Source organism: Anser cygnoides, chromosome 1, assembly GCF_040182565.1.
Source record: "Anser cygnoides isolate HZ-2024a breed goose chromosome 1, Taihu_goose_T2T_genome, whole genome shotgun sequence".
Lineage (NCBI taxonomy): Eukaryota > Metazoa > Chordata > Aves > Anseriformes > Anatidae > Anser > Anser cygnoides.
In genome coordinates, this window is record NC_089873.1 from 55,679,550 (window position 1) to 55,706,803 (window position 27,254).

The following is a 27,254-nucleotide window of genomic DNA, read 5'->3' on the forward strand; positions in this document are numbered from 1 at the left end:
GGCAGTTTTTGTGTCACGGAGGCTGTGCTTTGCCAGCTCTGTGAGACACCGCTGCTCTCCCCCACCGGCGTGGACAAATTACATGGCTTTGCAACAGGCGGGAGGAAGGCTTGTCACAGCTTCCCAGCTACAAGGATTTCAGCCTCTGTGAACCTGCCCAACCCTCCCGTGGCTTCCAAGGCTGGAGAAACGACGTGTGGGCTTTCCCACGGAGGGTTGGGGCTTTCCCAGGAGCGGTTTTGGAGCCTAGGAGCAGACAGCAGGGCTGGCCGGGGCAGCGCGGTGGGGACGGGGAGAGCAGAGGAGGGGTGGTGGGAACCAGAGCATTTGCGGGGGGCTTGGTGGCAGGTGGGACTGGGGATGGAGCCGTGTCACCTCGTGCTGCTGGGACCACAGGTTTCTCCAGCACCTCAGCAAGAGGCCACAATTCCCAAGGCTCGCCGCTGCTGCGATGTGACCCCAGACACCAGCCGGCAGCGTGTCCCACCTCTCACCACCTCCAGTCCTCACTGGGGACAGCAGGCCACCGCTCTCCCTGTTTTATCAGCACCAAGGTTGTCTGCACAGCTGCCCTTCAGCATCCTCATGCATTTGGGTTTCGACAGACTCTTTAATTACACGGCCACAGATTTATTTTCCACAGGACACCTGCCGCACGCAGGTTAGACGGTGCTCGGGATGAGTCGGGACTGTGTCATGCAGGAGCCTCCTTGCAGAGCCTCAGCATCATTTTGTAAATTTTTTTATTTTTTTTTCAAAAGTGTGAAGGAAAAGGAGTGACTCATTGCTGAGACGGTTGTGTGCTGGCCTGGATCCCTGCCCCGCCGCGGATTTCCTACCTGATGCTGAGCGAGTCACTCACAGCAACCTTTTTGGAGGTAGCTATTAGCTATGTTTTATTTATTTTGGCGTTTTGCTTTGTTTTTAGCCTCGTGCTATCCTGGGATCCTGATGTCTCATTTGCAGGGGTATTTATTGCTCCCTGCTGTGTGTGAATTGGGACTTGACTGTACAAAAGGCTACAAAATGCAAAGTGCTCTGGCAAGGCTCACCGCTCAGATCGGCATCCCACACTGCAGGCTACTTCTGACCTTACCTCGGGGAACATTGGGTCTTCTCTGAAATGCTGCTCTTTTGCTTGGTGTGAGTATTGGGAAGGCAAATCCCTGAGTATTTGGGAAGCACTGAGAAATCAAAGTGTGTGTCCTGTGAAAAGACCCCGTGAACGTTAATCATTGTTTTTAGAGTAGGGGCTGACTATCCTGAAGTTAATAAACTGTGAGTTAACGCTTTGAACAACAAGGAGAAAACAGAATACCAGACAGCTGATCCTCAAATGATCACCAGCCAGCCTGGGCAGGGATCCCGGGACAAGAAATGCATGTGGTCTTATACAGCCTGGACCGTAATCCATATCCTTCCTATTTCGGCCCATTTCGGGTTTGAGGATTGTGCTGCGTTAGCGCTGCCCTCGCATAGCATTTCGAGCGTGATAAAGTAAATCTTGTGGTCCTCGTGACACACTGCTAACCCCGTGCCTCCGTTACACCAAGGGCAGGAGGGCAGCCGAGCTGCAGCCCCAGGGCAAGCAAGCGCAGGATGTGGCCAGATCTACGCTGAGTTTATCAGCGTTAGATGAGCAGAGGTGCCCCTGGCCCAGTGGGAGGTCACCTCAGGGACTCTTGGGCTGCCAGGAGGTCTGCGCTGCTGGGTGCATCAAGCTGTGTGTGCCTGCCTCCTCTTGAATCCCAGGTATTTGCTCTCGCTTCAGATTTCTTGCTTTTGCTGGCCTCGTAGAGGTAGAATATCAGCAAAAATTCAAAGTTTTCTCCGCTCTTCCCCTCATTCCTCACACTTTCTAGCATGTGAGGACACAGCTCTGGTCTTTGAAGCAGCACGTCCCTCCCTGGATAGCAGACGAAACGGGAATCTGCTCACTGCAGAGCAGGCAGAGCTGCCAAACGCGACCTGGCAGCGCTCTGAGGTCTGCCGGGTCACTGGAGCTCAGCTTTCCCTTGGGAGGGCTTCAGTTTACCCATGAGTTTTGCTAGGTGCTATGAAGTCAGCTCCCTGGTCATGGAAAATCGTGTACGGTGACTGGGAGGCCACCCAGCAGTGACACCGCGAATGAAGGGGGCAGCTCTGGTGCTTCTTCTCCCTTCCTACCCCAGGAATGGAGTGGCTGGCAGAGGTGATGCTGGCTGGGTTCGCACTGAGATGAATCCCCCTTTCCGACCGCTCCTGTCGCTCGGAGCGGGGCAGGGTCTCTACAACACTCAGCCCATGACCCATCACCATGGGTTCCCCCCGCAGCACTGCAGCGTGAGCACCGGGGGCTGCCCGAGGACCTTCCCAAGAGAATAGGACAGCCCTGATGGAGACGGGGTCCCGATGGGCTGCTCCAGGCATCCCCAAACCAGAAGCCCCTGGCCCGGGCTCCCCAGTACAAATCACTCCAGAAGACGAGGTGTAGCTAGGCAGTGCTGGAGAGAAGGTGGGTGTTATTAGATCACGTGGACAGCCCGGATAACAGCACTAAAAACTTGATTACAATTCAATTAAGGAAACACTTCTAATTAAAGAGTTATTATTTTAAGCCCGAAATGATTAAAATAAAGGCAGCGGGAGTGTCCGTACACGCATTCGGATTTCACCCGCGAGGGCTGCATCTCCGCTGGGGATTTCTTCAAGCCCCCGCCGCCGCCTCAGCCCCGGCCTTGCGCCGTGCTGCGCCAACCGGTGCCGAGGGGCAGAGCTGGCATCGCCCTGCTCCGTGCCCACTGGCCTTGTCCAGAGATGAAACTTTGAGTCAGGCACCACAGCATCCACGGGCAGGGGGAGGGGGCATGGGGAAGGTGCTGGAAGCACCCCTGAGGGGAGAGGAGCAGGCACGTTACTATTAGCTGCGGTTGGAAGGGGAAGGATGGCTAGTGAAAAGAGGAACGGGCAAAATGTTTTGGGTTATGCTGATGGCGTGAAGGCAGTGCAGTGACACCAGGGCACGGGGCTCCTGCTCCCACGGGTGCTGGCCAAACCGACCCCCTTGGGGCCGTGACGCCCACCCTCAGGGCTGCCCCCAAGGGCTCGGGGCCGCACACCCACGGCCTCCCCACTGAAAACTCGACGACATTTTAACTCCCAGCCAAGCAGGCCGGGCGGCGTGAGGGAAGCGGGCGGCCTCGGGCCTCTGGTTCCCCTCAGGGCCGAAAGGAGAAGCGGGGAGCCACCGAGGGGCGAGGTCCCCCGCGTCCCAGCGCTGAGGGGACGGGGACCGCGGCCGTGCCGGGCGAGGGGGGCAGAGGGAACGGCGGTTGCGCCTTTAACGGCGGGCGGTAGGAGGAGGAGAAGAGGAGGAGGAGAGGAGGAGGAGGAGGAGGAGGGCCGGGGCTGCGCTGGGTGACATCAGTGGGTTTGGCTCCGGGGCTCAATGGAAACTGGGTGAGCGCCGGGCTGTGCCGAGCACACGCCGGCTGGAGGGGACGGCGAGCGGGCGGGGAGGCGGCAGGCAGCGCCGCGCCGCGCCGAGCCGAGCGAAAGGAGGGACCGAGCCGGGCACGGCCGCCGCCAGCCCTCCCCAATCCTCCGTCATCCTCCCCTCCGCGGCCGCCTGGCCCCCTGACAGCCGGCGGAGCAGCAGCCCCACACGGCCCCCTTCCCGCCTGGGTGGGTATGGGGGGCGCCCGCCTCCATCTTGGGGCGCAAACCCCGGGGGAAAGGCGGCCCCTCCGGCTCTTTGTGTGCGCCCGGGGAGGGAGGGGAAGGGAAGAAGGGAAGGGAGGAAGGAAGGAGGGGCGGGGAGGGGAGGGAGGGCAGGGCGCGATGCGCCGGGCCGGGGGGCAGCGGGGACAAAAGCCCCTTTGTGGGGGTGCGGGGAGGGGGGCGCCCCCGTTCCCCCTCCGCCCCGGGGAGGGGGGAGCCGAGCGGGGGGTGTGGGGGGGGGGTCCCCGCTGCCGGGGCCCTGCATGGGAAATGGGGGGGGTTTGGGGGGTCCCCGAGTGGGGTCGGTGGGATGTGCCCCCCCCCCACCACACCGCCTTTGTGCCGGGGGGGGGGGGGATGGGGTTTGGGGTTTTGGGGGGGTAGGGGGGAATGGGGGGCCGCGGCCGGCAGGCGGGTGGGGGGGGGGGGGGGTGCCGAGAAGTTGGCTGCCCCTTCCCGGGGGGTGGCTGCTTTATTTGTTATTTTTTTTGTTGTTGTTGTTGCCTACCCGGAAAAATAAAAGCCCCGGTACGGCCGGCTTTCGGAGTGTTTTGCCTGTAGGGGGTGGGGGTGTAAGGGAAAGATTTATTTAATTTCACCCCCCCCCCCCCCCCCCCACACACCCCGTTTTCTTGTTTGTGGCTGTTTGTTCCTAAAATGTAGGCTTCGATGCTGGGTGGCTGTTTTTTTTTTTTAATTTTTTTTTATTTTCTGCCCCCCCCCCCCCCATCTTATCAGCTGCCAGACCCTCTCCTTTTTGTAAGTGTGAAGGGGGGGGGGATGTTTGATGTTTTGCATTTCAATCAGAATGCGTTTTTTTTTCCATTTTTTTTTTTTTTTAAACCCAGTTCAGATGATCGTGTCGCCAGCCTCTTCCTTTATTCCCTTCACACTGGTTCACACACACACACACACACACACACAAAAAAAAGCCGTGCACAGCCTTTATGGGCAAAGCAACCCCCACTCCCCACACTTCCCCTTCAAGCCGGAGCGGTGCTGGGCTCGGCAGCCTCCATGATGCAGCTGCTGAACTCGGCCGCCTTCGTTTGGTTTTGTGTGGCCTTTGGTAGCCCACGTACCCGCCGCCTCGCTCCCCACCTCCTCAGGTGGGGCTGGGATAACTCTTCCCCCCTTTTGAAATGGTTGGCAGCGCCTTCGCCCGGCGTCGCCGCCGACACACCGGTGTGCGATCGGCTCCGTGGTGTGTTTATATAATGGCCTTTGTGCGCGTACGTGGGTATTTTATATTATATAAAAGGGGATTGGTGCAAAATGGTGCGTGTGTGTGGACCGACACGGGCGGCTGCATAGTATTTTATTTTTTTTTTTTTTTCTTTTCTGAGGCTGTGTAGTATGTTGTAGGTGTCTGGGTAATGTGGATATTAACGTATGCAAACGCTCATGCAGAGCACACGCTTGCTTTAAGGTTGTATGCGTGTTAATCCCGTATGGAAAACTAAATGGTTTAACTAAATGATTGCCCTGCAGCCCCTGGGAGCGCTGCCTTGGCTGGAGAGCGCAGCAAGAAGGGTGGCAGCGCAGGGGAGTTAAAGTCTGCTGGGGGGTGGATTTCTGAAATTGCCGCATCTATAAATAATATATAGAGTGATATAATTGTAAAATATTAGGACGTAAGTCCTCGGTGCAAAGCCCCCGTTCTTCTCTTTGCGGTAGTAGACCTGAAGGTGAGGTAAGGGCAGGAGCTGTAGGGGTGCGCGTGTGGAGTGGGAGGCAGCCAGCGAACGCGGCGGATGTTGGGACTCCTGCAGCAGTTGGCGCCGGGGGGTGTCTGCCCCCCTCGCCACGAATCCCCGCTGTCCCTATCTGGCCATCGAATCCCCGCTGTCCCCATCAGGCCATCATCGCCGCCCAGGTTCTCCGGGCGCACTTGTGTGCGTGCTGTGGGGGGAGATAAGGCAGGGTGACAGCTGTGTGACTGTGATTTTTCACTCCATTATCCTGCTTCCCGCTTCCACCCCCTCACCCCGGAGCATTTTTTTTTTTTTTTTTTTTTAAGATTCCCCTCTGGAGCCTGTTGCTCAATCAGCTAGGAGGGCTGCTGCCCTGCTGTGCGAGAAACCCTTCTTAACCCAGCTGTCCCAGAAGGGCGGGACCGTGTTTAGCCTTGGGATTGTGGTGTTGCCGACCGGTGTCACCGCGCCCCGGTGCGATGGGACCCCACTGGGACCTGTTGCCGGCCCCGTCTTGGGTTGGAAGTGCTCCGGGTGGCCCCAAAGGACAGAGGCCGGAGAGCCGTCTTCATGGCGGTGGCGTGATGGGCTCCCGGGGACGCAGACCTTTGATCCCTCGTTGGCGTAGGAGGCCGAGCACCTCGGCTGTGCGTTAACGTGGTTATACGGAACAGCAGGCAGCGGATACAGATCATGCCTGCTTGCTGCGCCCTCGCCCAGGTACGCCTGCCGCCTGGTTCGCTTCCCAAGGCTCTGCCTACATTCCTCGGAGTAAGACAGTCAGAAATAGCCACAGGGTTTTGTAGTCTTCAGACGCGCAGAAACCCACATGCATAAGTAAGTACTAGGTGAGGGGACTCCACCTCCCAGTGTTTTTGTGTGTGGTTTCTGGTGGCAGAGCTCTGCTTTCAGGGTTCACAATGTCCCCTGAATGCCTTGATAGGATTATTTCCCCGGGCGGACGTCCCTGCAGCTCGTCTGTTCCTCTTTCTGTAATCCCATCTCCTGGGGCAGGAGGAGCAGCTCCGGGTTTATGGTGTGCCCAGAATCCCATAGCTGGGATTATTTTTTTTGTGCGTGCGTCTCACAGAGCCATCCCTTCCTCCCTCCTCTCCCTCGGTGATGCTTCCTTCCCAGCGGGCTGCAGCGAGGGAAAGTTCCTCTCACCTACTTGTGAAAACATGAATCATTCCTCACCTTTCCTGTCCCCAACAGACTCTGTGTCTGCGTTTTGTACGCTAATAACGTGGCATTGCATAAATCAGGAGTGTGGCGAATTCCTCTGAAAGGAGCCGTGCTCGCTGCCTCGGGAAGAGCCGCGGTTCCTAGGACAAGTTGGTGGCCGTGAAAGGGGTGAGGGAAATGGGGCAGCTAATGGGGGAGCTGCCGGACCAGAGGTGTTTGCTGCAGGTTGAGGTCGGATGGGGGACAAGCTCCATGGCTGTGGGCCTTCTACCTTAGTGGGTTTTCTCTGGAAGGTGAGTAGGCTGAGCCTGGGGAAGGCAACCGGGTACAGCAGGTCAAAGGGTTAGCTAATCCCCTCGGGCACAAGGATGGGGGAAGGCCCCGGCTGCTGAAAACAAGCAGTTGGCTCACCTGGGGGGGTAGCACAGGCGGGGAGGCTCAGCCAGCTGCGATCCCATCAGCAGAGGTGCGAGGAGATAAGCAAATGGTGTTGTTCCTCCTCAGCACGCCCGGCTCTGCGCGACGGCTCCTCCCTGTCCCCCGTGCCAGCCCCAGCCCAGGGGCGGTGGAGGTGCTTGCTCCTGGCTGTCTGTCTGTCTGTCTGCCTCTCGCAGCCCCTGGTTACGCTGCTGCTCTGCCATTGTGGTGCTGGTGTGGTGTTGGGCCAGAGGGAGCTCCTTGTCATGGGACGGAGCACCCTTTCTGGTGTTTCTGGTGCTAGAAGTGACCTGGTGCTGGTTGTTTTAGGTGGCCATGAAGGGAGAGGGTGCTGCTCCTTGTGGTGTGAAGTGGTCGCCCTCTAGCACCTTTTTAAAGGGATTTCCTGCCCCAAGTCTGAACAAAATGGTGGGAAATGAGGCTCAATCTTTCTGCCTTCCCATGATGTTCTTGAAAGGGTCGCGTTCCTGCAGCATTTCTAGCTCCCGCTGTTCCTGGACATCCAGGCGGTCAGGATAGTGGCTGTGTAAGGTGAAACATTTCGAGCTTTAAAAGCTGTACCCAGCCTCTGGAGCAAGTGCTGGGCGAAGCGGCGAGGCCTATTCTGTAGCCTTCCACGGGGTAGCGATTCAGTTCCTGGTTCTGCTCTGACCGTGTCTTCTGCCCTTCTTTCCGCAGCACGCCTGAACCATGGAGCTTCGAGTGGGGAACAAATACCGGCTGGGCAGAAAGATCGGCAGCGGTTCTTTTGGAGACATTTATCTAGGTGAGCGCGAGCCTCTGTGTCCTTCCACCTGCAAGGTGGCTTTCTCTCAGTTGCATCACTGTTCTCGTTTTGTTTGCCTGTTGATATTTTTAGGTGCCATGTAAGGTTGGACGTGGTGGAGGAAGGGGGGGGGGGGGAAAGCTTCAAGGAATACTTCCAGTTGCTGCAGGTCCTCTGTTGGCACAGAGGGTGGGATAAACTCCACCTTGCCTCACAGATACTGGAGACGCAGTGGTGTTTGATCAGGCTGATCTAGGTTTGGACTGCTGAGGGTGTATTTGTCATCCACCCTACTCCAACTCTCATGCCTCCTTTTCCTGAGCTTGGGTGTGTGGGTATAAACTCTGTCAGTGGGTGGTGGAAAGGGAGGAGGTGGCCTTTCCTTCAGGGTAAGACGAGTAAAGCGATGGGAAGGTTGATAGTGGAAGAGGTGGTCCGGCACCTGTGAGAGAGGCCTGAGACAAGGAGGTGTAAAACAGGTCGGAGAGGCTGGCCTGGTTAAAGTCCTGGGACCCAGATCTGATAGGTCTGCGATGGGTGGGGTGGGATTTAGAGTTACCATCTGGAGTGACCTGAGCTGGGAGCTGCAGGGGGTCAGTGGACGAAGCCTGTGAAACTCTGGGGTTTCCTATTACCACAGCACTTGGGGAGAAGTTCCTCCGAGCCAGCACGCTGACGTGTAGATGCGTTCCCTGATGCTTTGCCCGCTGATGATGTTACTGGCTCAAACCATGTGGGGCTGGAGTGGCGAGACTATCCGGTAGCCCGAAAGAGCCATTCGTGAGAGCTGGGCTGGCTTCACCTCTTGTCCAGTTCCCACCATTACCTTGTAAGCTGCAGTCCCGCAGGCCAGCAGAGTGATTGCCCTCTCTTCCTGGTGTTTGCACCCTTCGGGTACTTACAGATGGTTATCGTATGCTCCTTGGCTGTTTGTTTGCTCCGTGGAGCCCTGTTTTGCTTCCCACTACATCCACTGCTCCTCGCTGTTGCTGCTCTTTCAGTTTTTCCCAGTTTATCCATCTGCTGAGCAGCTTGGAGCCTCCACAGCGTTTTGGGTGTGGTGTTTCCAGCGCTGGGCCCAGGAGGGGCACCCTTGGGTGATCCGTAACGCGGTGCCTCTGCATAGACCGCTTTGGGTCTCCTTGGCTTCCCCCATCACCAGCGCTGTATCACGTTGCAGAGCTGGCCCCAGCGCGCTGTCAGCTGTATTGTGCGAGGTCTCTTCCAGGTTCTGCAACATCTCCGTCCCTCCCCGAGTTCCCTTCAGTGAATGCCTCTAGTTCAGGTTACTTCTCCCTGTTTTGTAAATCACCTTCTGTTTTCTACCTCTGGCTTTTATCTCCAGTTCTCTTTTGCTTTATTATTCTCTCTTGATTGGTGTTGGCAGCTCCCCTTGATTAAGTATCCTGTGGGAATCATCAGTAACGGGCTTTGTTGCCACCTTTATCCAGAGCACGAACAAAGGTGATAAATAATGGATAAGGGATCCCAATTCCACTGTGTGCTGCCTTCGCTGCAGCCTGTTCCTCTGCGGCCCTTCAGCCCATCAGTGTCTCAGGCGCCTGGGTAATGCTCAGGTGCTAGGGATCGAGGGGGGATGATTTCTTAGCCCAGACACAGCCTTTTCCGCTCCTGCTAGGGCTTGAAGCCTTCCTGACCCCCTCTAAGGCAGTGGAAGGTGTCAGGATCTTGCAGAACATCTGGGATACGTGTAGAGAAAGGAGGGAGGTACCGAGTGGAAAGGCCCGATGCTGTATTTCTGCCTCATAGAGCTGGTTATAGATGCACACAAAGGGGACATGGAAAAGTGGCTCAGGTGGAGGGGTTGGCCCGTAACCGAACAACACGAGGGGCAGGGGAAGCTCCGGTGCCATGGTGTGGCGAGCACAGGGTGGCTGGGTTCAGCCGAGTCGCTCGAACGCAGTATCAAAGCCCTTGTGATGCTCATTGAGGTGCGAGCCAGCCTGTTTTGAAGCAGCGATAGCGAGACTTGGTGGAGCCGGTGTGACTCCCCAGCCCGGAGGGATCAGGCTCGTAGTCTGTGGCGGTGCGTCTGGAGGACGCTGAGGCTCCCGCTGGCCTCTCGCCGCCTGCTCTGCCGACAGGCGGGCTCGCTCGTGGGGATGTCTCCCCGGCACCGCATCCAGCTCCCGGTTCTCTCTTGATAGTGGTGGGGAGCTGGAGCAGAGAGGGATGAGCTTTGTGTCTGAAGGCGAGCGCGGGCTGTGTGGTGTATTCCCGGCCTCCCTCTTTTGGGGTGTCGCTGCCTCGGGAACTGATGGGTGCTGCGTGCTCTGCTCCTTGGGATTCGTTTCTGGGTTTCCTGTCAGAAGGAGACTTGAATTTCCACACGGGCGCACACAAAGGGGGGACTGTTGCGAATCTCAGGCTGGGGCTCAGACAACGTCTTGCTTTCGTGCTCCACCTCGAGGGGTGTGTGTGCTGAGGGGGTTCCCCCTGCGTCGGCGTGGGGATGGGGACTGCGACGGGGCTGCCCGCAGGCCTTGGCTAGCCCGGTTGCCTCCAAAAAGGCTCAACCACGGGAACAAAACCCATCTCGGAGAAGAGCCGCCTTGTCAGGGCGGCGCTGCTGGACTCGTACAGATGGCTGGGGCTGGGGTCCACCCGGGGAGCCCTTGGGGTGAGCGGAGGGGGCGAGGAAGGAGGGAGCGCGCTGCAGACAAAGCATGCCGGGACACGGCGCTGCCTTTGGACAGTTCCTGGTTGCAAGCTCCTCCTCGCTGGGAGGGGAGCGCGTTTCCTTTGTTTCCTGGCCTGTTAACTCTCTCTCGCCCTCTCTGACTTCTCCCATCTGCTCGCAGCCCTCCTTTCTTCCCTCTTGGAGCTGGCCGGAGGGGAGCGGGGCGGTGGGGAGAGCGGGGAAGGCGCCCGTTGTCTCGCCCGGTGCGGGAGGAGGGTGGCGTTTGCCGCATCAGACGCGCGGCGAGGCCTCTCTTAAAACCAGATCCTGTTCAGCAGGTGACATCCTCTGTCCCCGGGGCCCCATTTCAAACAGCTCGTGATGAATGAGTCGCGTTTGCGCAGCCCCCACAGCGGAGCGAGACTGGGGGCGGATGTTAGGAATTATCCCCGATCCTACGTACGTCTCTCGACTGGCTGAAGCTAGGCAGGCTCTGCCGCGTTCGTCTGAAACGTGGGGTTTTTCAGGCTGGGGAAGGAGCGAGGAACTGTTGCTTTTGTATCTGCGCCTTTAAAAAAAGATGGTGGTTAAAGCGTGGAACAAAGGATCAGAGAGGATTCCCTCCTGGTTCATGGTAGTCGCTGTCTCAGTAGATCTCTAACCCCAAAAAATAAATGATAGAGGGAGCAACCTGAAGATATTAGGGGCGGGGGGCTGGCTGAAGGTCCGTGACCCCCTCAGCAAAGAACAGCCCCTTATCAGACCTGATTCATCCTACTTTTGCTGTCCCAGGCCACGGGGGATCGTGCTTCCTCTCGGAGACTGACACCTGTGTCTGGGCTATCGAGAGCGTGGGGCTGGTGGCCGCGTTGATCACTTGAGTGCCACCCTCACGTTTTGCAGGATCTAAGCTTTCATAACGACTGATGCCCCCCCTTCCACACACACACCGGCACCCCTTCCCTGTTGCTGCTTTACGGGTTCACAGATGGCCCCCCCCGCCTGCACGCAGCCTTGTCGATGGATGCATTGTCATCTTCCTAAACACACGTGGTGATGGGGAGACGAGAACGCGTTCGTCTTTCCGCTCTTCAGCTTTTGGGGGTAAGGTTCGTTGAAAATGCTAACGCTGCCAGAAGTCAACAGGAGTCATCGTTTCTCGTGTGTCAGCAGATGGGCTAGGAGAGGGGAAAAAAACCCCCAGGGGATGCACAAGGGAGCCGCTGTGGAAGATTTGGAGGAAAATCTTCACAAAGGCAGGGGAAAGAGAGAAGGGAAGGAAATGCTCTTGTCTTTCTGGGTATCCTGGGTGTTCCCATGCTGAGTGTGGCCCTATGGTTGAACACCCATTTAAAAGGTACATAGCTAGTCCAGGGCCACGTCCTTACTGTGATCTGAGCCCCTTTTACTGCTCCTCTTTCCCTGATCTTTGTAAGAAGGGTCCTGTGGTGGAGTGAAGGGAAATAATAGGCTTGGTTGGCTGGCCAGCAGGTTTTTAAGTGGAAAATAGCAATCTTCTTTTTTTTTTTTTTTTTTTCAAAAGTCACCCTTGGAAAAACAGCTCTAACTATTGGGGTGGCTTTTCCCCCTTCCCTTCGACTGGCTCTTGAGTAAAAACCCTTATTAAATTCATTCCATTGCTCCTCCTTCCCCTCCCTCAGAGCACCCTAAATAATTCCTCTCCCTCCTTGGTGTTTACAGCCTTCAAATATTTGCAGACTGTTGTCATGTCCCATTCTTCTTCCCCACCCTTCTTAGTTGTATCTCTTGTCTATGTTACATATTTAGCTCTTTTAATCTTTTTTAGTAAATCAATCCCTCTAGGCCCTGATCGTTTTTGTTCCTCTCTTTCAAATTCCTAGCAGCTTGTCTGTCTCGACCTGACACTGTAGTATCTAGATGACGTCTTTTTGCTAGCAGGGAGCTCTTGGCTAACTCTGTGTACAAGCAGTGCCTGAACCCCTCAGCAGGAGATGGATCTCATTTAGGATCCAGTGGGAGAAGGGATTTAGTTGCATGAACTGTTCCTTTTTTTTTTCTTTAGTCCCTGGTTCTGAAGGAAGTGTGTAAAAGAGGATGGATAGAGAGATATATCTGCGGCTGTCTTTGAGGACTTCTTTGTTAAGACTTTCAGAGCCTTAACACAGGGATCGGGAGGCACGAATTAACCATACCTACCAAAGCGTGCTGTGGGTTTCCTACAGAACACCATCTCTGACTCAAGCTCACGTTCCCCATGCGTGTTCTGGAGCAGTTTACTTTGGGGGAGTTCACATGCAGCTGGTAATCTGAGTTGTGCTCGAGTGCAACTTTTAATAGTCCCTGATACGAGGAAGGGCTTGTTTGTGTGCGAGGCAGGCGCGGGAAGGGGGAGAGAGAAGCAAGTCTTGAGTGTCATTCCCGTGACCTGTGGCAGATCTTCATTCTTTCCATTTTAGGATGATGTGAAACATCTGGAATCCTCCCCGCTAATACTAGAGAAGGATCAGCCTGTTCCTCCTTTGGCAGCGCGCTTTGGGACTAAAGTGCTGGCTTTCGTGGCTGGCAGCTCGCTCCTTTTTAGAAGGAAGCACGCGGGGAGGTGCTTTTGTGTCACCACAAACCATCTAGCAATACCTTCAACAAAAGGCGTCTGAGTAGCTTAATTCAGTTCCGGACTCAGTTTATTTCTTCACGCTTCTAATTTTGGATGCAGCAAATGTTTTTGTGTTGGCAAAAGATAAAGGTATTATTAAAGCCCTCAGGAGAGGGAGAAGCTGGAGATTTGGGAATTGTCTGTATCAAGCAGGTCAGGGCTGTAGAGAAACCAGAGGTAGCAGGGAATGTCAGCAACGTCTCCTGAACCCATTGGTACCTGAGGTAACCGGTAATTTTTCTAGGGAATATGTACTCCATATCCCTGCCTGGGAGCTGGCTTGGGTTTAGGGGGCTGAGCGTATGCTCAGGGACAGCTAAAACTTGTACTCGGTTTTGTTTCTGCTGATGCAGGCTGTCCTCTCAAAGTCTGGCACTCCTTGAGATAATGAGGCAGTATACGTGTCGTAGAACTGTTATTCCAGCCCAGCTGCAGGGGCAGGGCTGGCTTACTAGTCATGTGCCTTCCTCTGGACATGTCTCTGCAAATGGCAGGGCTGGAAACTTGGTAGGAAGTGGCCGAATCCCATTTGTGTTGCAGAGAATAAATTTCAGGGCAAGTCTTAAGGTTTGGGCATCTGTAAGGGCCTTGTTAAAATGGTTAACGTCACTGGAAGCCTCTTCAATCTTCATTTTACCCTCATGTCTGTGCAGGAGCCAATATTGCAACTGGTGAAGAGGTGGCCATCAAACTGGAATGTGTCAAAACCAAGCATCCCCAGCTCCACATCGAAAGCAAGTTCTACAAGATGATGCAGGGAGGAGGTGAGCTGGGGAGGAAAGGATGGGGCTGGGGGAGCGTTTGAGGGAGGAAATTATTCTGGAGGGCCTCAGGAAGAAAATGATTTGGTGTTACACAGAACCCTCTCAGCGGGGAACGCGGCAGTTTTCCTCTGTTCTGTGGGCTTAATCTTTCTGTTTCCCCAGTGGGCATCCCCTCCATTAAGTGGTGTGGAGCGGAGGGGGACTATAACGTGATGGTGATGGAGCTCTTGGGGCCGAGCCTGGAAGATCTCTTCAACTTCTGTTCCCGCAAATTTAGTCTCAAGACAGTTCTGCTCCTAGCAGACCAGATGGTGAGTTTCCTCTGAAGCATTTGTGCCTACTCTCCTTTTTCCATGCCTCTTTTATCTTTTTCCCCATCACTGTGCTCAAGAAATGCTGTACCCCAGGCTTTTGCATTTAGCAGCAAGTGGCTGCCAGGTTTTTCTTTCTTGATGAAGCTGGAGGCCTGGAACCGAGGCACTGCTGACTTTCTCTAATCTCTAGCCCTCCTTCCTTCCTCTTTTGCTCATCCTCTGTTAGTGTTGCATGCGTAGATACTTTTACTGGCATGATAAACAGCTGGTATTGCTACCCACCTTGAGTAAACTGCGCCTGCCCTGGGCTTAGGATCCTTAGCTGCTCTGGACCCTCTCCTTTTCCAACCTGGCTTAGTTTGAAAGCTGACTGGTGTCAACCCTGAAGCTCAGAGTTTTAGTCCATGCAAAGTCTCTTCCATTCCTTCCTTGTGGTGCTAGTGGTGACCTCCCCAGGCTGAGGACTGTGCTGGTGTGCAGGGTCGAATTCCATCTCCAGATCCTACTGCCTCCAGAGGGTGGGAAGGGTTGTCTTTTCCTTGGCTGCCATCTCTGATATTCTCTGTCCCTTTTCCTGCTTTGACAGGGTATGGTATCTTTATAATGGATGCGGCTATGATGAGCTTTCTTTTCACTTCTCACTTTTATTTTATTTTATTTTTTCCCCTTCCAGATTAGCCGTATCGAGTACATTCATTCCAAGAACTTCATCCACCGGGACGTGAAGCCAGACAATTTCCTTATGGGGCTTGGCAAAAAAGGCAACTTAGTATACATCATTGATTTTGGCTTGGCCAAGAAGTACCGAGACGCCCGGACCCACCAGCACATCCCTTACCGGGAAAACAAGAACCTGACCGGCACAGCCCGTTACGCCTCTATCAACACCCACCTGGGAATCGGTGAGCCTGCTGTTGCTCCTTGGTGGGGCTTTCCACGGGACACAGCGTGTGTCAGGTGCCGGGGGGGCAGCAGATGTTCTCCTGAAGGTTGCAAAGCCACCTCCAGGGTTTGAGTCACTCGCAGCTGGGTCCTGTGCCTGGCTCTGCTGCGGGCCTGCGTGCAGGTGGTGGGCAAATAACTTAATTGTTATGCCTGTGTTACCTCTCCTGCCTTCTGCATCCCTCTGAGCTCCAGAAAGCAGAAATTGTCTGCTGGTATGTGTTCGTGCACTGCTTAGTACAGCAGGGCCCTATTTCAAGCAGTGAGGCTGTGACCCCCTTGAGTTCACTGCTCCTGACTCTGCCTTGTGCCATTTTTGCAGGCTGGTAGATGTGTAAGGAGGCATCGGCAGACGCCAAGCCTTTAGGGATACGTGCAACTGAAACCTCTCTTGTCGACTCCTTAGTGCCTGCATCAGTGATGAGTTTGTAGCTGTCAGGAGGATGCAGGCCCACCACAGAGTGGTGATACTCCTGTTAGCCACCCCTGAGGATGGGGACAGCAACGTGCTGGAAATGCAGAAGAAGCTGAAATGAGGGGAGGTTTCCTTTGGCACAAATATCCAGGTTTTGTGATAATGAGGGTTGGCTTTCACAGGCCTTTAAAATGCGTGGGTGTTTTAACAACACTCTCCCGTTCACCTCTGAGAGAGAATATGAGGCGGCTCTAGGGAGACAGGGCTCTGCCCTGAGCATTTAAGGCTACTACAGTGGTGATAAAGCAGGGCTGGGAAAGAGTGCCGGGAGTTCAGCCGGGTCTCATACTGGTGACAGGCTTTGTAGACACACTGCACAGGGTAATCCGCAGGGCACTTAACCTCCTGAAGTCACCCAAGCTCTTGTCCAGGGAACGAGCCCCGATGCATAACACCTGGTTGCTGTGAGGAACAGAGGTGAAAACCTCTTGCAGTTTTTTCTCCCGTTCCCTCACTGGGTACTTCTTTCTGTGTGACCTCTTTGTCCCCGCCGTGAGAGTTTCGTGTTTACCACAGGGTTCGTTCTGAACAGGCTGGCGTTGGTCTGCTACTGCCTGGCACATCTGAGCAGCAGAAACACCGAAACTGCCTTGCTGGCAGATTCAGGAACGCGGCTCAGTTTGCATCTGGGAGACCTTCTTCAATGTATAATCTGGGAATTTGAAAATCCCAGCAAAGAATTCCGATATTTTACACTAACAGCTTCCACAAGACTTCGTGTCCTCGTATTCCCAGGGAAAGCTTTTGCTTCTCGCCTCCTGCAGATGTTTTCTCAAAAACATCTCTAGAGCCAACACTTGACCTGCGGAAAAAGCAGTTTCTCCCTGTCCTCCTTGCTTCCTACTGTATGGCAGTACACTGAAACGACTTTATTTATATTGAAACAGGGACTGCTGTGTGTTGAGTGGACTGTGACCTCCCGACTTCTTTCGTGTAGTAAAAATAGCTCTTGTGGTGCTCCCCGGGTTGGTCTTCTGTATTTTGGCTTGACCTGCTTATATATAACTGGCTTTCCATTGAATTCTCGGTCAAGATTTCCACAGCCATGGTAACTGCCACAAGGAGACATGCACAAAATAATTCTTACTACTATGTCTGTCGATTCTTCTGCGTGTGCCTGCCCTGTCTGAACTGAGCGTGAGAGGCTAGCTGTCTGGTTGTGGGTGTGGGTTGTTTGTTCTTGAACGGCTTTATTATTCACCCGACCCCTAACTTAGCCCTTTGCTACTGGTGCTTGGCTCGTGGGTCAGGATGAGCAAACATCTGAGCACTAATCCAAGGGCAAATTGCATGTGCCGTCAATCTGAGCGCAACAGTCACTTGCTCTCTTCGTGCCCTTTGCTTCTCAAATGCTGGGTGTGAGTTACTCAGTGCAGCAGGTCTCGGGCGCGTTATCTCCACGCTGCAGATACGTCACCTCTCCGTGATTCGGGGGAGCTGACCTGCCTGGAGGAGAGGGGCTGGGGGTGGCAGGGTGGCAGCTGGAGTTCCTCTTCCTCAAGACCTTAGCACGGGGTAAATGACAGACGTGTTTGTGAGTTAGCAGCATTGCCATGGGAACAGTTGCTCTGAATTTTTTTGACTTTTCAGATACTAAATTCTCTGTCTTAGTGTTGCATTAATGCAGTTTAGGGAGAGGGAAGGAACCAGGTGCTGGGGTATTCGTGTGACGGGAATAGCAAATGAATAAATGCCTTTATTTGAATGTGCAAGCTAAGGGTTGGGCATTCCGATGTCTGGAGGAAACACATTCTTTTCCCAGTGACCGGGGGAAAAAGTAGGAGGCGAGATCGGGGAGGGCTTCCACAGCTGGAGACTTGCCGTTGGGGGAGGCTGTGGACTGTGCAGGCTTTGGTTCACGCATTCCAGTCAATTTTCACATGCTCTGGGGATGAGAGTCCCCTGCACCCTCTGGAGCTTGTGAAGTCTGAAATAGATGCCCAGGGGTGCCCAGGAGACAGCGCTGGGGGAAGCCTGGTGGGCTCCGTCTGGATAACAGGAGGCTGGGGGCGGGGGACGGTTCCTCCCCAAACCCGTCCCGAGGACGGCATCGGCGCAGGCTGCGCTGATCATAAATGCCTTCTGCTGATCCCGCTTTCTGCCGCCCATTTCAGATTTCTGTGCGCTTTTAAAGGCTGTCATCACACGGCGGGGAGAGAAAGGGGAAGCGTAGCCCCAGAATGTGCAGAGTCAGGTCTGAGTGCGTAATCAGGAAAGCATTGCTTGGGTAAGACTGCTCGTAGCCCGGCTGGCTCTAGCGAAGAGAGCTGTTTTTTATTTAGGGAGCCCAGCATGGGGGCAGCATTGCTTGGGGTGGGAGGGAAGCACCATGCTGGGGGGACCAGGAGGTGCTTCGAGCAGCGCAGAAACTAGTTTTGGCGTGAACCTGGCATCCGAGGCAAACAGTCCTCGTTCTCTTGTCTTTGCCCAAGCCTGTCTCCACCAGGTAACTCGCCTTCCTGCCACTCACCCCTGACTCGGCTCCCTCTGAGGACCCCGCGGTGCAAAGGGAGCTGCGGTGTGGGCTGGGATCTCCCTGGGAGTGGGAAGAAACTGGCACCGCGTCTCCGCGCCGCTCCTAAGCACGGGGGAGATCGCTTGCAGAGTGGGTTGGATTTGAGAGGCCGTGCTGGGCTGTGTGGGAAGGCAACCTCATGTTTTGTGTTGGAAGGGTGTGTGAGTGAGGAGCAGCGTCTTAGAGAAGTAGCAGTTCCCCGTCTGTTGTACGAGAGCTGAGAACTAAAATGGAGAGAGGAAGTGTGATGTGGCGTTGGAGGTTAGGCGCAGGTCACAACTGTAATCCTGCTCCTGAACTGGCTCGCTCTGCGCACGCAGTCACGTCACTCGTGTTTCTTTTTCTCTTCTCAATCTGTAGAGTGAGACTTTGGCCTGCTTCTCAGCGATACTTTGAGAGTTACTCAACGATTGTCGAGCTTCTAAAATTGAAAAGTAGTGATGTTAAATAACACGTCTCTGGTTCATAGAGGTGAAGTTTTTTTTCCTAACTCTAATTAATTACTCCATTTTGGCTGTCTAATGTTACCTACAATTCTGTGGCTGTTGGTATACAAGATCAGGTTTAAAAAAAAAAAGAAACAAACAACTGGAGATAGCTTAGGAATGTGTGACTCTGGAAATTAAATAGATAAATGGGATTTAGGAATCCTTTTCTTCACCATCACCCAAAGTTTAATCAAGGATCTTTCAGCTGGGGCTAGAGGTGAAAGAAACCTACAGTGTTTGAGGTCTGTACTATAATTAAGGTAGCTTGACAGCCGTGACCCATCATGTCGGTGCTTCGGGCTCCTCACAGATTTGAATCTCGCTGACATTGTTTAAGTGGGCTACAATGACCAGATGTACCTGAGAAATCCCACTTCAGGGATACCACACAGCAAGGCATTTATCGTTCCACGTTTTAGTAATTGGATAACCTCCTTAGAGTTATTTTTCCTCTATCGTGTTGCTCGTTAAGGCACTGGGTGTGTGTCCGGTGTACTCGTGAGCCACCCGGTTTGGTTTTGTGACGCAGCTCCTTGCCTCCAGTAAGGCCTTGCAGCATCCCCCACTGACCTGGGTCTTCTTAACCCTCTGCCCAGTAGGTTTCTCTGCTTCCTGCCCTGTCTGTCCCTACTCTAAGGGCTACCCCTACGCTCCAGACAGGGAACCGACAATTACAGGCTGTTAGAGCTACACCATGGATAAGTTGAGGGCTGGCAAATTGCAGAATCCGGGTTGCCCTCAGCACCTGTGCTTTCAGGCCCTGGATGTGTATTCTGGCTCCACTTCCACAGGCTTCCCGTCTCAGTCAGGATGTAGGTTGTTATCAAATACGGTGTAGTTCAATTTATTTGATATGTGAGGTGTGTAATCGCAGTCCTCAGAGTATATGCAACCCAGCCTTCAGCCAAATGCAAAACGGTGTCTTTCCTTTCTCTGCTTCCCTCATAGCATCTGAGTGTCTGACAGCCAGCCCTGTAGTTATCTTTGGCAGCAGCCTGATGAGATTAGGAAGCATTAGCCCCTCTAAAGTGGGCAACTTGCAGTGGTGCAGTTATTCCTGCATGCTCAAAGTAAGACAGTGTGGGGATCAGCGGGGCTTCTTTCTCCTCCACTTGGGCCGTAACGTTTTTATGCCATTTCATGTGCTTTGCACCTCCTCTCAGTCCTGAAGTGATGAGCCCCTCCTCTTCTTCTGCAACCACAGTCTTTTTACTTATTTTTCTTCCCCTTCCCCTAATATATTTTAACTTGCCAAGCACCCTAATCCTCAAAAGCACAAAGAGGTTGAGAGGGATGGATACAGGAGGAAGAAAGGCCCGCAGCGTGTGCGGGTACATCTGGTCATCGGGGTCTGCGACCTGCTACAGCCTTTGGGCAGCGGCTCAGGTAGGCTGGCAGAGTGAGGGGTGCCTGCACCACTGCACTGGCCTTTGGACGGGGCAGGTGGCAGCAAGTAGCTGACACTGAACCCACAGACTAATACGTAGTCTGCAGCAACTTTCAGGACACGGCGCTGAATCCAGCAAGACGTGCTGTAGTAGTAGGTGAATGCCCTGGATGAACCTCTTTAGTCTGTCTTCTTCCCCTGTGTTCTCCATCAAGCCATATTTTGCATCTTATCTGTTTAAGTTGTTCTCCTGAAGATGCAAAATACTTCCTCCAAAGTGTTTTGTATTTGGGAGGGAAGTAGGGCAACAGGGGCAAGAGCTTGTTGGCAAGACATGTAGATGAATTCGTACTTACGCTGGGGGAGCTGAGGGAAGTGTCACAAGTTAACCTGTCCAAGTTGCTGAGCTTCTGTGTCAACAGCATCTTAAGTCACTAGTTTGCTCAAAATGGTTTGGTGATGCCAGAGAAAGAGTTCAACGTGAAATATTTTTGCTTGGGAAATAAAGTTTTGTGTTTTATAAATACACATCTAAAAGCAGGCCATTATAATGACCTATTAAGGGCAGTCCTTGCCCCAAGTAGCATTGTTGCTGGTGCCGGTTACACAGTCATTCCCATTTGGAGGGGAACCTTTTTGTTCAAAATATGCCTTTTTTCCTCTTCCTCTTGAAAAATGCCACCAGTCCGTCTCTGCACAGTATTACCTAACAATATTACTTGCTGGGCTTCTCTAAACTATGAGCACAGTTGTTTATCTCGAGAAGGGGTCACTAGTTCCTTGTTTTTGCCCTGTTTAAAGAATATCAGCAGATTAGCTGGAAGATGTGTTTGAAAGGGTAGTTTGGGGCTTGCTTCTGTGAGCTTTGTCTTTCCGTGACAGTCTCTGCCATGACTAATCCCTCGGTTAGGTATCCTCCTGGGTGGAGGAGTGGAAGTGCCCTTCCTCTGTGACAGGGAAGAGGAAGCAGGCAGAGCTGCTGCAGCACTTCTTGATGTTGGATTCTCTTGTGAATTAAGGCTTCTCCAAGGGAGGAAGGAGGTAGTCAGAGTAATTACCCGTTTATGAGTGGATTGTGCTGTGTGGGGAGAGGAGTGCTGTAACTGCAGTGTGAACACCCCTGTAGGAATTCGTACTGGAATTTCTTCTGCGAGTTTGTCTATCCCTACAGACCCAACAAAGAAGAGAGAGATGTTTTTTCTTGGATTCTGTGTTCACCTCCAAACCTGTGTGATTGCCAAAGCAGTTTTAGTTGCCACTCACTCCTTGCCCCGTGTAACTTCTTCCCACAGAACAAAGCCGCCGCGATGACCTGGAGAGCCTGGGCTACGTGCTCATGTATTTCAACCTGGGCTCGCTGCCCTGGCAGGGCCTCAAGGCTGCCACCAAGCGCCAAAAGTACGAGAGGATCAGCGAGAAAAAGATGTCAACGCCCATTGAGGTGCTCTGCAAAGGGTACCCTTGTAAGTGCTCCTATCTCGATGGCTGTCTTGTCTGGTGCATGGCTTGCTCTTCTGCTGAAATTCCCTGGAGTCTTGGGTACTGAGGGGCATGGCCCGGTAAGCCCAGACCCAGATGTGCTGCTGATACCAGTGAAGAGAAGCAAAAGAGACCCGTGATGATACAGTTCTGGCTCAGAAGTGAGAAACTTAGGTGTTTTAGTGGAGGGATGAGCCTTGCTTTAGTAAAGGCATGAGGGTGCTGGGAAGGATCTCTGAGAACCTCAGAAACAATCTGGGAAGGGGATGGGCAGTGAGGTGAGAAGGTGTGCAGATGATCCCAAGCTATCCTGGATGATAGGAATTAGGGCTGACCATGATGAATCCCAGAAATAACCAGGCAGCGGAGTGGCAAATGCAATCCTTCGTAGACAAATGTGGAATCCTGTATGTGGGGGGAGAGTAGAAGTCCTCATGGCACGTATAAAGCAGTAGGCTCTGAGGTGACAGGTGCCGCTCGGCAGGGAGCTGTTTCAGCTACAATAAGTGGTTCTGTGAAAGCATCAGCTTCGCACCGAGTGGCTACTGAGGAAAGTCAGTCAGGTGTTGGGAATTGCTAGAAAAGAAAAAGGCACAAACAATACATATAAACCCATGGCCCACTCACACCGTATGTGCCTTGTGCGGCTCTGGTCCTTCCCTTTACCTCAGAAAGGGTGCAGGAGAACTGGAAAAGGCCCAGGAAAGGACCAAAGGTGTGATCAGCAGTGAGGTGGCTTCCATACATGCAGCAAGTGAGTGGGCTGGAATCCAGAAAGGAGATGGTTAGAAGGGAGGTGATAGAAGTCTGCACTCCCTCTGTGCCTCCAGAAGTTTGGATGGGAGTGGACTCGTTTTCCAGTACATGGACTGAGGCCACCAAATAAATCTGGCTCCTGCCAGCTTCAAAACAAACTGATACAGTTCTTCACACAGCCAGTAGTAGACCTGTGGAACTCCTTCCCTTCTAGAAGATGTTGTGGATGCTTAAAGCTTACAGGAGTTCAAGGAGAGGCTGGACAACTGTGTGGAAGAGAGATCCATGGAGGGTTATTAAATAATTAGAAACCATGTCCAGATCAGGAAGTCCCTGAGCTGAAAATAGGTGGAAGTTGGGCTAATGTCAATAGAAGTGTCAGACGTCCTTGCTCTGGTCTTCCTTTTTTGTAGCTGTCTACTTCTGGCTGCTGGACTAAGGAGGACCTCTGTTCTGAGCTGAGTACAGCTCTTCTTGCGCAAATTATGTCCCTGCCACTCTCTGAACCGCACTGGTCATCTTTACACCACGTAGGCCTGGGTTCCTCACGTCCAGCAGACACAGTGACTTGCTGCTTCTTGCTTGAAGAAGCAGCCAGAAGAGAGGGATGTGTGAGCATTGCCTCCAGCAAAAATATGGATGGGATCTTCTTTGTGGCCAGAGCACTGCAGCCCTCAGGCTCTGTTTTCCTCCTTACCCAGCTCTGTGTTTGCACTGTCCTGGTCCAGCACGCTGCTGCTGAAAGGTTGTGGTAGATCCCCAGTGGGGCTGGGGGAACAAACGGTGTCTAACAAGCAACTGTTCTCTGCTCTTTCCAGCTGAGTTCTCGACATACCTCAACTTCTGCCGCTCGCTGAGGTTTGATGACAAACCCGACTACTCGTACCTGCGGCAGCTCTTCCGCAACCTCTTCCACCGCCAGGGCTTCTCCTACGACTACGTCTTTGACTGGAACATGCTTAAATTTGTGAGTGTGCATGGGGAAAAGACTGGAGGAGCATGGGCTGACTTGTGGCACGGATATGGGGGAGGAAAGTCAGACTGCCTGTCATGTGTACTTAAGCCTAGTGAGCAACTTGAGAAAGGGGACCAGGTAGCGTAAAAAGAGGTAGAGCTGTTCTGTGGTGCTGAGGGGCACAGCTACCGTTCTGTCAGTGTGTCTGATGCAGCGTGTGTATCAGTAGATCTCACGCTGTATGTAGGTAGAAGTAACCTTTCAGGAGAGAACTACAGCTGGAGATGGGACAGAAGTAGATTGCGATACCAGCAATAGTACCATGTGCTTTCTTCCTCATTTCTCCATGGAAGAGAATGAAGCTGCTCTGGGTGGAGTGGAAGATGGTGGGGTGAGCTTGTTTTGGGGATGAAGCTTTCCTTTCTTCTTGTGGTCAAGTACCCTGAATCTTCTGTCTGCTGCTACTGTCTCCCCTGCCTGACTGCCACATTTTGGTTTTCTCTCTCTGCCCAAGGGAGCAGCCCGAAACCCCGAAGACATGGATCGGGAGCGGCGAGAGCATGAGCGAGAAGAGAGGATGGGGCAGCTCCGGGGGTCAGCCACACGAGCCCTGGCCCCTGGCCCACCTGCTGGAGCCACTGCCAACCGTCTTCGCAATGTCACAGAGCCCATGGCCTCCACCCCCACCTCCCGAATCCAGCAGTCTGGTGAGTCGGATGGGGGAGCTGCCCCTGTTTAATGACTGGATGCTGGAACTAGGCTGACGTTGTCGTCTTGCGTTTCTCTGCCCCAACAGGAAACACGTCCCCCAGAGCAATCTCCAGAGTGGACAGGGAGCGGAAGGTCAGCATGAGGTTACACCGAGGAGCTCCTGCCAACGTCTCCTCATCCGACCTCACAGGGCGGCAAGAAGTGTCACGGATTTCAGCGTCACAGGTGAGCCCCCGCTGCGATGTACGTGGCCTTGGCCTGGGTGTTAACAAAGACCGAGGGCCCTGCAGGCGGTTTTTGCTCGACTCGCTGGAGCTGACGTGAGCGCAACGCCTGAAGCTTCTGCAGCGCGCTGAGGGGAGTGGTGCCAGGTTATGGCTTCGGTCTTCAGTTGTGCTTTTTCTGCAGGCCATGCTCAGTACGGTGTTAGCTCTGCTTTGCTCAGAGAAAGCCTTCACCTGGTTGTCTTCCAGACCACAGTGGTTTGGAGAAGTGGAACAGTAAACCCTTGGGAGGGATGATATCCAGAGAGAAAAGCGCAGGCCCTCTGTTTTTGTGTCCTTCTTGCCTTTTTCTTCCTCCATCCCGTACATACTCTTTCTCTTCTTTTGCAGACAAGTGTGCCATTTGATCACCTTGGGAAGTGAGGAGCAATTGCCACTGGACCAGTGTTTGCTTAGGTGAGCCTGTCCTCATGCCTGGGATCCCACAAGGAGGGAATTGCTGGCACTAGGAATTAGGTTAAAGCCTTGAAGTTTTTGTGGGGGACTGGGGCCATATCCTTTCCCATTCACCTTACCGTAATTTAATGAATTAAATTAAAATGAGATTTTTTTTTTTGGCTTCAGAAGGAAGTGTAAGGTTTGCTGCCAAAGCCTCAGGGATGAATTATCTTGGGCGTAAAAGTAGCTTCCATTTCTCCTGGAGGGTAGGGAGGGTGGAGAAGGTGCTGGGCTGGGGAGCCATTTTGTTAGTTCCTAATGAATGCTTTTCTGGCAGCGTGATGGTGGTGGGGAGGAGGGTGCTGAGCATGTATTAGAGTGTGAAACTTTGCACAGCTAGTCTCTTCTGACTGGACAGGGTAACTCTGAGGGGTGGCAGGGCTGTAGAAGGTGATTTGGTTTGTTATGCTTCAGCTGGTATTGGGAAGAGCTGGGAAGAGCCTTTTCTCCTAACTTTGTCTTCCTTTGTCTCTCTTTTTTTTCTTTTAAATCTCTCTAGTGTCTTCACTGTATTTTTCTTTTAAAAAACAAAAAATCCAAAAAAAAAAACCAAACAAAAAAGTAAAAAAAAAGAAAAAATCATACAAAAAAAAACACAAGAAATGAACGATTTTTTTCTTTTTGCCAACGACGAGGAGTCGAGCTGTGCCCCCGTGCTGGCGCGAGCCGTTTCCGAGAGGGCCGCCTGCGTCCCCCAGTGCGAGCACCTCCGAGGAGCTGACGACGCGGGAGCCGTGCAGAAACACCTCCGCTGCCCCCCTGGGCCCTACCGTTGCCTACCCCGTACCCTCTCCTGATTTATCTGCTCCTGGTTTTCTTTTTTTTTTCCCCCCCTCCCCTTTGGGTATCTTCTGCTTTATTATTTTTTTAATCATCTTCAAGTCATATGGTTTCTAGCCATATACGTTTTAACTTTGCTCTCCTTTTTCTCCGAGGGCAGGGGGCGGGGGGCTTTGTTTGCTCTTTTTGTTTTGTTCTCTTCAGGCGCCTGGTGGGCTGGGAGGGAATCAGATCCCAGCCACGCTGGATGGTGGAAGTCTGATTTTTATTATTATAACAGAATTTATTTTCTCAAGCATTAAATTAATTTTAAGCTGTGAGGGGAATTGTGGCAACGGGCCTCATCGTTGACTCGGGCTTCCTTTCCTTGGGTGGCTTCTCTGCGTCTTTTTGGGCTGTCGGGGAGCGCCAGCCTTCCCTGCTCTGAGCGGTCCTCACGCGCCGAGGGGTCTCGGCGTAGGGGCGCCCGGCCACATCGAGGATGGGGAGGCAGGAGCTGGCGTACCGGGAGATGAGAACCCACCTCCCATCCTGCAGCGGGGTCTGTCTTTATTTTTTTTTTTTTTCGTCTGGCTGTGCGTGTTTTTCTATTTTTTTTTTTGTATTTTAATTAAAACTTGTTTTAAATTCCCGCGGAGAGAGCGTGGGACTCGAGGAGAAGAGAGGGGTACGCAGAAACTGGAGCGTGTGGTGTTCGTTCGGAGCGGTGCCTCTTGCTCTCTCCTTCCCTCTTGCAACCCCAAGTAAGATCCACCGTATGTGCACAACCCCTTCCTGCCCTCTCCCCCTTCCTTCCCTCTTCCCCCCCCCCCCCCCCCCCCCCCCCCCCACTTTAGTTGTTTTTAAATTTAATTTAGGAATCCTCAAGCTGCTTGGTGCCGCTTGGGGCTTTGAAACACAAGGATCACCACTGCGACCTATGGCCTGTAGCAGACACACTGTCACTGGAGTGTGGAGCCGATGGGTTGTTGGCAGGGCGGGGAGGGTGGGGTTAGTCTTTTTGTTTGTTTGTTTTTATCCTTTCTATTTAACACTTTGTTTTTTTCCTCCCTTGTTTTTTTTTTCCTAATTTATTTACCCTTCTTACTGTCTCTCTTCTCTTTTTTTTTTTTTAATTAAAGAGCAAAACTTTTTATTACTTTGTAATTTAAAAAAAGAAACAAAAAAAAAACCTGAAGAACTTTGGGGGGGATTTTGTACTTTTTTCCTGTGTAAATATTGGACTTTTTTGAGCTTTATCGTGGTTGTTAATTTGAAGTAATAAAGTAGAAAATGATAAAGTGACGCCAGCATCCGTCATTTCTTCCTTCCTCGGCCCGCGAGCAGGGAGCGCTGCCTCGCGGCCCAACCGCTCTCCCCGAGTTCCTGGAACGAGTTCGATCCCAATTCCTGGAAAAAAAAAAAGGCACCTAAAAATACGCCAGAGCTTATTTTTATGATCCCCGGAGCTGCGGGATGAACGCGAGGTGCTGAGCCAGGGGCCATGCGGGATCTTGCCTCATGGCTCTGAGCCCCTCACGGCCTGTGTATGGCCCTGGGGAGGGCAGCATGGGGTCCGTGCAAGCTCCACGCGGGAATAGCTTGGCCACAGGATTTGGGATTTGCGTTTTTTGGCTTTATTCCCCCCAAAAACCAAAAATGAGGCTGTGAGGAAATGGAAGGGCGGGGGGGGTGAGGGCAGGTGCCGAGCAACATGCGAGGTGCTGCCCGCCACTTCGGCGTGCGCTAGCACCTCGGGAAGGTGGGGTCAGCTTCTTTTTTTTTCCCCCGTTTCCTTATTATTTATTTACATTTTTATTTATTTATTTACCTATTTATTTATTTATTTACCTATTTATTTATTTATTTTCCTCCCTCGCCGCCCCTTTAAGCCCTACGCGGTTACGTCACCGCCCCGCTCCCTCCTCC

At 53.1% G+C, this 27,254-nt stretch overlaps 1 protein-coding gene across 3 annotated transcripts; it reads left to right on the top strand.

Moving 5' to 3' along the window:
- Positions 1-3,357: 3,357 nt before the first annotated feature.
- CSNK1E (casein kinase 1 epsilon) lies at positions 3,358-26,630 on the top strand. Of its 3 annotated transcripts, none has more exons than XM_048048263.2 (11): positions 3,358-3,663; positions 7,695-7,782; positions 13,712-13,822; positions 13,985-14,133; positions 14,810-15,038; positions 21,236-21,406; positions 22,997-23,145; positions 23,648-23,840; positions 23,930-24,069; positions 24,459-24,524; positions 25,066-26,630. In XM_048048263.2, exons 2-10 carry the CDS (start codon positions 7,707-7,709, stop codon positions 24,489-24,491), a joined length of 1,251 nt encoding a protein of 416 aa, XP_047904220.1. In that variant the 5' UTR covers positions 3,358-3,663; positions 7,695-7,706; the 3' UTR covers positions 24,492-24,524; positions 25,066-26,630. The 3 variants fall into 3 exon arrangements, with proteins under 3 accessions (XP_047904220.1, XP_047904221.1, XP_066852440.1); XM_048048264.2 differs by having other exon boundaries at positions 25,202-26,630; XM_066996339.1 differs by having other exon boundaries at positions 3,363-3,438.
- The last annotated feature ends 624 nt before the right edge of the window (positions 26,631-27,254 follow it).